Source organism: Papaver somniferum, chromosome 10, assembly GCF_003573695.1.
Source record: "Papaver somniferum cultivar HN1 chromosome 10, ASM357369v1, whole genome shotgun sequence".
Taxonomy (NCBI): domain Eukaryota; kingdom Viridiplantae; phylum Streptophyta; class Magnoliopsida; order Ranunculales; family Papaveraceae; genus Papaver; species Papaver somniferum.
Genome location: NC_039367.1, coordinates 38880164 through 38890007, shown reverse-complemented (window position 1 = coordinate 38890007; position 9844 = coordinate 38880164). Strand labels below are relative to the sequence as shown.

The following is a 9844-nucleotide window of genomic DNA, read 5'->3' as shown; positions in this document are numbered from 1 at the left end:
TTACAAAAAACCAAAAAACCCCAGAGGTGTCACCATCCTTCCACAAAAAACCCATCAAAACAAAAGTAACACAAAAACCCGATCAAAATAAAATTAACACAAAAATCCCAAATTTAAATGTTGGTTTCATCAAATTTTATTTTGGTTTCATCAAATTTTATGATGAAACCAACATTTAAATTTGGGGTTTTTGTATCAATTTTTAAAAATTTAGAGTTTTTGTATCAATTTTGTTTACGATTGAGTTTTAGTGGATCCCAACACTTGGGTGGGGTTTTTGTACCACAAGTTTGGTCACCTTGGATTTTTATGACTAGTTTTGTTAAGGTAATATAAAAAATAAAAATATACTCCCTCTGTCCTAAAATTTCTGTCCTCTATTCTATTTTTGTCTGTCCTAAAATATTGTCCAGCTTCTGTTTATAGTCATATTTTTTAGTCAAACTCTCAAATATATCCTTCAAATTTTATAATTATAAAATTATTTTAAATATCACCAATCTAAATATTAAATGATATCTTCCTCAATAGGAAACAAATTTACTAAGTCAATCCATAAAGATTTTTATTTTTATCTTTTATTTAAACATTTCTATAAATATTATAATTACCAATGTATTTTTCTTACATACTCCAAATACTCCTTTTAATTTTAGTAATGATATATCATTCAGTAGGGATAGTTTTGTAAACTGCTCCGGTCTCCTTAATATCTTGACTTAGTCAAAGCGGACTAATAATTTAGGACGGAGGGAGTATTAATTATAAAAATAATATAATTGTAAAAAATCAAAGATTGTTGAAATTAAAAAAATAAAAAGATAAAAAAAAACCAAATGTTAACGTGGTCAACTGATGGAGTGGAAAGGGTGAAGTTTGAAATTCCATGGGGAGGTGTTATTTGATTTTCCACCCTATAGTGGAATTTCAACTGCCTAGAATTGGAACTCACTCCATGCCAAACACTCATTAGGTTAAACTCCACCCTTGACTCCATCCTTTGACTGAACTCCCCCTCAACTCCATCTGTGCCAAACGCACCATAAAGGGGAAAATCTCCGAAAGAGTTATCCGCATTTGGAGAAGTCACTCCTTTTGATTTTTTTTTTTTTTTGGAACATGTCCCTCCTTTCATGGAAGCCAAACTTTTGGCCAAACCAAAACCAATAATATGATCATGATTACTTCGAACGCTGACGAAGGATATGGAATATAACTTATAAGGCCGCACGGGAAGGGTAAAGGGCCATCTTTCTTTTATGTTTTTTTGCTGGGCACTGTGGGTGGAGTTGGGGTCGTTTTGACTTGCAGTTTCAATTTAATTCAATCGTGAACGTGGGCAAGTGTTATTTAGTAAAACAATCGTGTGTATGAAACAAACAACCTAAAATTTAAAATGAAACAAAATTAGCACCTTAAGCGAGGGTTTTAAAGGAATTCCAACACCAATGATTATATCTAAGATATGGTGCCATCTAAATCTCTTCAAGTCTTAATCAAACATGACTTAAGCGATAAACCTAAGAATCTTGAGCATAATCTTATCTCATAAGTCAAACCTGCGAGACCTCCTTTTTTCCATACCACACTCACTCCACTACCTAGAAGGGCAGATTAGTCAAGAAAAACATCTCTAGGGCCGATCATTCCACAGGAGTTTTTTATGGGAATGGGATTCCCTTCTTTTTGGTATTATTATCTGAGTTTGACTAAAATACCCCTTCATTTGATTTCATCACTGACAATGATGATATATCTGTTTTCTTTTTTCTTGGTTTCCAGTCGGAATCCAAAGACAAACAAGCCTCCCACAACTTTCTTCGTCTTTTCTCTCTCTCTTTGTCTCTTCACATTTAATTCGTTCCTCTGCCATTAAAGCTAAAATTCTGAAGCTGTTTTCTTTTCCTTCTGCTACACTTTATTTATATATTTCTTCTTCTTCTTCTTCTTCTTCTTCTTCTTTCTTTTGTCTGTCAAACTTTATCCTTAAATTACTACTAAAGTCTTTTTACAAACTGTTCCAAAAAAAAAAGTCCATTTTCGTTTCTCATGATCATTTGCATTTGAGATGTTTTGGATTTGAACGAGAGAATCTAGTGTTCAGTTCTGCTATCAAGGATTTGGAAATTGTATATTCAATGAAGTCCGGAACTCGGCTTGATTCTTTGGTTTTTCAACTCACGCCTACACGAACTAGGTAGTAGTAATTCTTAAGCGTTTTGGTCATACCAGAGTTTGATACTACTATTAATGGTTCAGTGGATTTTTTGTGATTTTGCTGCGGTTGCTTGACATTATCATGAGTTTTTAGGGTTTAAAACGGCGTTGATTTTGAAAATTGATATTTTTAACGCGTTTGATTCTTGAGTATGATTTATGTAAAATTTGATCTGTATTTGGTGGTGTTTTTTCAATTATCAGGTGTGAGTTGGTTATAATTGCAAATGGAAAAACAGAGAAAGTATCATCTGGGTTGTTAAACCCTTTTCTTGCTCATTTGAAGACAGCTCAAGATCAGATTAACAAAGGGGGTTATTCAATTACGCTAGAACCTAATGCTGGTAGTGATGCTTCATGGTTTACCAAGGGCACTGTGGAGAGGTTTGTGAATTGCCACCATTAATTTTCTGGTTCTTTTCTATTCAGTTCAGTCTCAGATGAAGTTTGAGTACAGTGGTCCACTATGTGTTTCCACTTAATATGAATGCGGTGGCTTGGAATTCTTGCAGTTTTTTCAAAATTTTGAAATGCATGTTAATTTTGTATACTTGTAAAACAAGTGAGCATTTTGTTGTTGTTTAACCTTACCTGGGTATATCTAAGCTAGATGCTTGAGATAAATGAGTGTATACATAAAGGTGAGTGAACTATAGAAGACAAATTTGAAGGAATCTGTGATCTCCCTGGCAGATGATTCATTTCTATTTTAAAATATTCTTCTGATCTGCTTAATGAATTGTTTACTAATAATAGGCTTCTCTTGTCCAGGTTTATACGCTTCGTGAGCACTCCTGAGGTTTTAGAGCGGGTGAATACCATAGAATCTGAGATCTTGCAAATTGAGAAGGCAATTGTTGTTCAAACCAATGAGAATATGGGATTGATCACTGTAAGTACAAACATGTGTCTGAGTCATGTTAGCAATATGTTGTTAAGAAGCCGCTTCCAACTCTTTCCCTGCAACAGGTGGAAGAGCCTCAGAGAAACGCGGAGGCGTCTCAGAAAAAGGTGGAAGAGCATCAAGCAAAACAGCCCTTAGCAATTAAAGGTATCACAGCAAAAACATGTAAAATAAATTATTTGAGAAATGTTATCGCATTAGCACTTTTTATCATTCTAATATGACTTTGATGTCACTTGTTCGAAAGTCTGGACAATCTGTTTTCATAACCAACCTCTCTTAGTTCACCATATCATGAAATATCTGTCTTGGCTTTTCAACATGGTTAATAACACGTGATGGTGGTCAATCCAAAAATTGTTTGTCTCTTTATCTCTATTTGATGAGTGGCCTAAGTTGGGCATCTCAGTATTATAGGTGTAATGTGTAATGGTGATAATCTTAGAAGCCTTAGTGAACTGGACCAGAAATCCATTCCTATTCTCTGCTCTCCTTTTTCTCATACAGTATGAACTCATTAACAAGCCTCTTCAAGTTTGATTTCAGAGCTGAATACTATTCTATGCAACTAATATGATCCGATATATTCACGTGGTGTGGTACAGGTAGCAAGCCTGCACTTGACTCTGATGCAGAGAAGGCTATTGTCCTGTATCAGGTATTTGTGTACACCAAGCCTTCATGATATTACAATTGATGACTTCTTCGGCCACAATTCTGACTTGAGTTCCTTGTCTTCTTTCACAGCCTGAAGCACAGACACCTCTATCAGATAGAACTACCATCCATGAAGAACACTCAAGGTACATGCTGGTTAGATGAAGCTGCATGTTATGATACACGTGTCTGTTGTCCATTTCTTATCATGCTTTGATTTATATGTATATTCCTTTGACTTTTAAGGGTTGAATGATGATAACATACATCTCTTATCTTATGTTTTTCATTTTCTCTTGCCAGAATTCAGCTTTTGAGAGTGCTCGAGACACGTAGAACAGTCCTAAGAAAGGAACAGGGGATGGCCTTTGCCCGTGCCGTAGCTGCTGGTTTTGACATGGATGACATGCCATACTTGGTATCATTTGCAGAATGTTTTGGGGCCTTACGTTTAATGTATGTAATTCATTTATATGCAACTCTTTTACTTTAGGGTATCTCACCAATGTAAAGCTGACATTTACTTTTATGAAATAGATTGAGAGAAGAAGTAAAACATTTTCTTTTTCTTAATATGAATACCTCTTATGTTTGCAACAGGGATGCGTGTTTGAGATTTATCGAATTATGGAAGGTAAAGCATGAAACTGGCCAGTGGCTTGAAATTGAAGCATCTGAAGCTATGTCTACTAGATCAGACTTCTCCCCCATGGGAAAATCTGAGTTGGGAATAGAGACTAACGGACATGTTAATAATGATGCCAGAGCAGATCTGAGCTCAGACAATGTCAGAGGTGAATAGGACAATGTTATTATATCATTTTGTTATAACAATTTTGTTTGTAGATACACATCTAGGACCATTAAATGCCTTTTGGGTGACTACCGCTACTTTCTAAAAGTTAAAGTTATCCATCTTTTGACATTGGAAAACTTCTGATCATTTACATATTTTAGTGTTTGATCTACAGCACTGTTGCATTGCGTCTTTGCATATATTTCAGGTTAAGTGTACTCCAAAATAAAGTTTTTCTTTCTAATGGTAAACAGATAATAGGGCTTCGGTGGATACACAAGTGCCACCAGGGCAGCACGACTATATTCCAGGCCAGTTTCAGCATCCTATGTACCCTCAATGGCCTATTCACTCGCCACGAGGTGCTCCACCAGGCTATCAACCGTATCCCATGCAAGGTATTCCGTACTACAATTATCCAGGAAGTGTCCCCTATTTCCATCCACCTTATCCACCAATGGAGGATCCCAGATTTCATACTCCTCAAAAAATGGGTCTGAAAAGACACTCCATGGACAGTAAAGATGGTAGTATTGAATTAGATAATTGGGATGGTGGTAGTTCGACCAAAAGATCTCAGGACGGTTCGGAGCTTGAGAATGAAGGTTCCCACAGGGAGCACTCTCGTAGAAAGTCTAGTCGATCAGGTAACAAGAAATCAGGCACAGTTGTCATCCGAAATATCAATTATATCACTTCGAAGAAGCAAGATACATTTGCTAGTGAAACAGAGTCTGTTTCTAGCAGTGAAACTGATGAAGAGGCTGACAATTTTGTGATGAAGGATAAGAACTCTCCGAGAGCTTCAAAAAGTGAAGAGAGGGGAACTAAGTCCACTGATGCTTGGGATTCGAGTGATAATGGAGCTGCAGGTTATGGGCAAAATACAGATGGTGGACACTGGCTAGCCTTTCAGACTGCTTTGTTACGGGACGATGATAAAAAAACATTTGCTAATGATCAAGCCATGTTTTCTTCGGAAAAGGAGGCTCAAGTAACTAGGCAGACAAATGGAACATGGCCTGACCCTTTAGTTCCTCATTATGGACAAGATATGAATCAGGGTCAGGAACATAGAACAGCCGAATGTGATGCAATTAATGGAAAACTTGCTCGCACGTTGAAGACGTCAGATGATGGCTCTATGTTCTCCCAGGGAGAGTTCAATAGAGAATCCAGAGATGCCCAGGTGAGTGTAAATTGTTCTGAAATAGAAGGTGTAAGGGGGAGTTATAAAAGAGGAGCTAGTGATGACTTCGTGATTCATAGGCAAGTACATTCAAATTACGTTGAATCGCTGTCTGATCCCCTGAATGAAAATGGACTTGAGCGTTCTGCAAATAACTTGGGCGGAAACTCATCATACAATGTAAGTGATGAGTCGTTTATAATTCCTTTAAGGTCGAGCTCACAAGATCATTTTGGAACTCAGGGTCGAACTACAATTTATATGGACTCCGAGCTTCCATCAGGGCCTCAAAGTGCAGAAGATTTGGGCAACATGGGTAGAAACCTACCCAGCTATGAACCAGATGACTTGAGCATGTTACCAGAGCGGGGGGGTGAGAGAGAGTCTACTGGTTATGACCCTGCTTTAGACTATGAAATGCAGGTTGTAGAGGCACAGAGCAGAAGCAAGGAAGATTTTGTGACTGTTGATGAAGACCCAAAACATAAGGATAAAAAGTTGAAAGGTGTGCAAAGTAGTTTGGAGAAAAGGAGAGCCGAGGCAGCATTGAGGAAAGCAAAGCCATCAAAATTAACCCCACCCAATGACGCACAAGCACGAGCAGCTAAGCTAAGGGCCTACAAGGCTGATCTTCAGAAAATGAAGAAAGAGAAGGTACCGGTTTTTTAGCTTATTAACATGGTACTTGAAATTCAACACATTTAAGAGAAATCTGTAAATGGGTTGGAGATAAATAGCGAATGGCTTTCACCTTGTTTCTAAATGTTACTGGCATCTCCAATTTCAGGATGAGGAAGATAGGAAAAGATTGGAAGCTTTGAAAAGAGAGCGTCAAAGGAGAATTGCAGCAAGAGGTGGTGCTACGGCAGCTGAATCTACATTGCCATCTCAGCTCAAACCACGGCAACTACCAAAGCTTTCCCCAACGTCTCACAAGGGTTCCAAATTCTGTGATTCCGAGCCCAGTCCGGTGTCTCCATTACAAAGGTTGCCTACCAGAACTACATCTGTGGGATCTAGGGATTCGTTAAAGATAACTAAGCCGAATAAATTAAACAATAGTGGTAGAATAGCTGGTAATGGATTAAGCCGGTCAGTGTCATCAATACCTGAGCTGAAGAAAATCAATAATGATCTCATCGCTGAAGCAAAAGTAGCGACACGACCAATTCGAAGAGTGTCAGAACCTAGAATGAACAAAAGTCTGGATGATTCTTCAGCAAAGTCTCAAAGATCCAATCCATCATCAAAGACCAGAGTATCTAATGGGTCTGAGAGTAACAAGATTACCGCACTTATGAGCCTTGACAAAACCAAGGCCGCCACTCTTCCAGAGCTGAAGATTAAAACACCAAGAGTGTCCTCAAATATTCCTCAAAACAGACCAATGGAAAATGAAGCGATGCAGAAAGCAAATGGAAGCACGCATGCAATTACATCAGGAAGTCGCAGCGTAAAAGGAAGTATTGGGAAGATTTTACATGAAAACGATGTAGACGATAACCCAGTTATTGAGAAAGCTGTTGTGATGCTTGAACGGGATACCCCCCCTACTCTTGTTGTACAAGAAATTGAAGAAAGGATGAAGATAAGGAACGGATCTGACAAAATAGGGGATAAGACTGAAGTGGTTCTAGAGTATGCAGCTATTCATGCTGCAGCTTCACCACTTACTGCGGACGATACTATTTGTGATGCCAGTGACCTCCATGTGGATGAGTTACCGAGTTATCAAGTTCATACGGTAAGCAAGCTGCTTCTCTTTTAGGTTTATTTTAGCTCATCCTTCGGCTAATATTTAGGAGCTCTCTATTTTTTTAATATGACTCAACACAAAAGTATATCCCTAATTGTAAACACTGTCTTATTATTCCACGAATCATATTTTCATTATTCTAAAGCTTGGTGATTGGTAATTTATCCATCTTTCTTATTTTCAGGCCCCAGCAGATTATGGAGGGGAAGTATTGTCAAAATTCTCGACCTTAAGTGTGGCAGAAAAACCATATCAAGCTCCTTATGCTCGAGTGTCATCTTTGGAGGATCCGTGTACAACAAATGTCCAGTACACAAAAGCTCCCTCAAGAAGCTCTGAAGCAATAGCAGATGGTAATGAAACTGTTAAGGCTCATATATCTGATTATACAGCTCCAACCTCTGTTGAACAAATAGTGGAATCTTCAGATAATCATCATGGAAAGGAATCGTCCAAAGGTTTTAAACGGTTTTTAAAATTAGGAAGGAAGAACCGTAGCTCATCAAGTGACCAACGCATTGTCGAATCAGATAGGTTGAGCACAGATAGCACCCTTGCTGATGATCGCGTAGTAAGTGCAGCTGAGCCCGATGAAGGTAATACATCTCGTCTTTACACAGTAAATGATTCGGTCATGCATATCCTCAACAGCCCTTAGTTTCTATGCTCTTGAATAGTACTGTGTTCAGTATATTAAAAACAATTATAAACCTGCAACTGGATATGAAGCATATCAAATTTCAACCTCAGATTACCTTTACTTCTTTGTATTCTGATTTCATGTGTTCCTCAAGCATAGTAGATGCCCAACTGTGATACGAAATTACAAAAACATTTACTACTGTGAGATCCATGTTTTTGCTTCTATATTTCCTTCAGCTGTTTCCATTGCTCACGTGTTGGTGATTTTTTGTTACAGCTCATACTTTGAAGAATCTCATCTCTCAAAATGAAACCCCAACAGGCAGCACTCCGCAGAAGGGTGAGTCTTTTTTTTACTCTGGGTTCATTAGATATGCTTACTCAACTTCCAAGGGAGAAAAATGCTTTGTTTTGGTTCTAATTTCATTTTTTTCGGTACAGCTTCTCGCCATTTCTCTTTATTGTCACCCTTTAGGAGCAAGTCAAGTGAAAAGAAACAGTCAAGAACTTGATCAATGGGCAAGGGATATAGCCATTGTAGAGTGGCCTCTACTGGTTCCAACTTTCTTGTTCAACAATTAAAATATTCTTTTTTGCCTCTATTTATCTACCAATTATAAGTTTTTAACCATAATATTCTTTACGAGGCTGAAAGATGCATGGAGTGTGTAAGAAAAGAGTTCCAGAGCAAAAGCAGAATGTAATTATTTTTTTCTTTTCAATTGATATACCATTTTAAGTTTCCCCTTCTTTTAAAGCTCGTAATTTCAGCAGTGCTAAACCAGTGCCGATCTAGAAATAGCGTGTTTGTTCCCTCATAATTCTAACATATGTGGACAAAGAGAGATTTTTTCTCCAACCCGAGTTGGTTCTGTTAGACCTGAGCAAATTTATGAAGACACCGAGAAGTTCAAGGAAGACACCGAGAAGTTCTACACTATTTTTGATGGAAAGAAGTTCTACACCTGGTTCAGCAAGAAATATTTACGATTTGTAACATGGTATTTGCGGCTGAGCTGTGGAGGCTCTGTTCTGAAGAAACAAAATTGTTTTTATTGACAAAGAAGGTACATAAAAGTCAAAGACAGAGATTTCAAATTCAGTTTAGACTTGTGTAACTTCTGATGGTAATACATTTTCATTGATTTTTACTTGTAATTTGGTATTTCGTCTGCATAGCTAGTATCTTAAAATTTGACTGACCAACAAACTAATATGCATATGTCAAACCAGAAACAAAAGCAAGCAAAAAATGATTAAAAAAAACAAAAAACAAAAAAAACAAAAAAAAAAACAAAAAAAAACACACCTGGCTTTTAATACCCAAGCAGAAGATTACATGTAATGAAGTATTATATTCCTTACATTTTCGAGTCACCACCATTATTTTTAAAAAACTCCTTCCTCTTAGAGCGTGTAAAATCTCTTTATCAAGTGCTTTCAAGTCATAGGAGAATTCTATTGTACTAGGTTCGCGGATTTACTTACGTCGATTTGTGAACTTAAATAACAATATAGCTCAAGAGAAGTTTTTCTTCTATACGTTCACGGATTTACCTATGTCGATTTGCGAACTTAAATGACAATATAGCTCAGGAGAAGTTTTTCTTCTATACGTTCGTGAACTCACCGTGATAGATTCGCGATCTCAAAAGATAAAAATTCCCGAGAAACTTTCAAGAG

The 9844-nt window shown here is 37.4% G+C and overlaps 1 protein-coding gene across 1 annotated transcript; it reads left to right on the top strand.

Annotated features, from left to right (window-relative positions):
• Positions 1-1775: 1775 nt before the first annotated feature.
• Positions 1776-8960, top strand: LOC113319011 (COP1-interacting protein 7-like). The gene is made up of 13 exons (XM_026567317.1): positions 1776-2197; positions 2422-2601; positions 2989-3109; positions 3187-3268; positions 3727-3779; positions 3869-3924; positions 4082-4234; positions 4379-4572; positions 4829-6417; positions 6551-7507; positions 7704-8115; positions 8439-8501; positions 8603-8960. Exons 1-13 carry the CDS (start codon positions 2139-2141, stop codon positions 8671-8673), a joined length of 3990 nt encoding a protein of 1329 aa, XP_026423102.1. The 5' UTR covers positions 1776-2138; the 3' UTR covers positions 8674-8960.
• Positions 8961-9844: the final 884 nt, after the last annotated feature.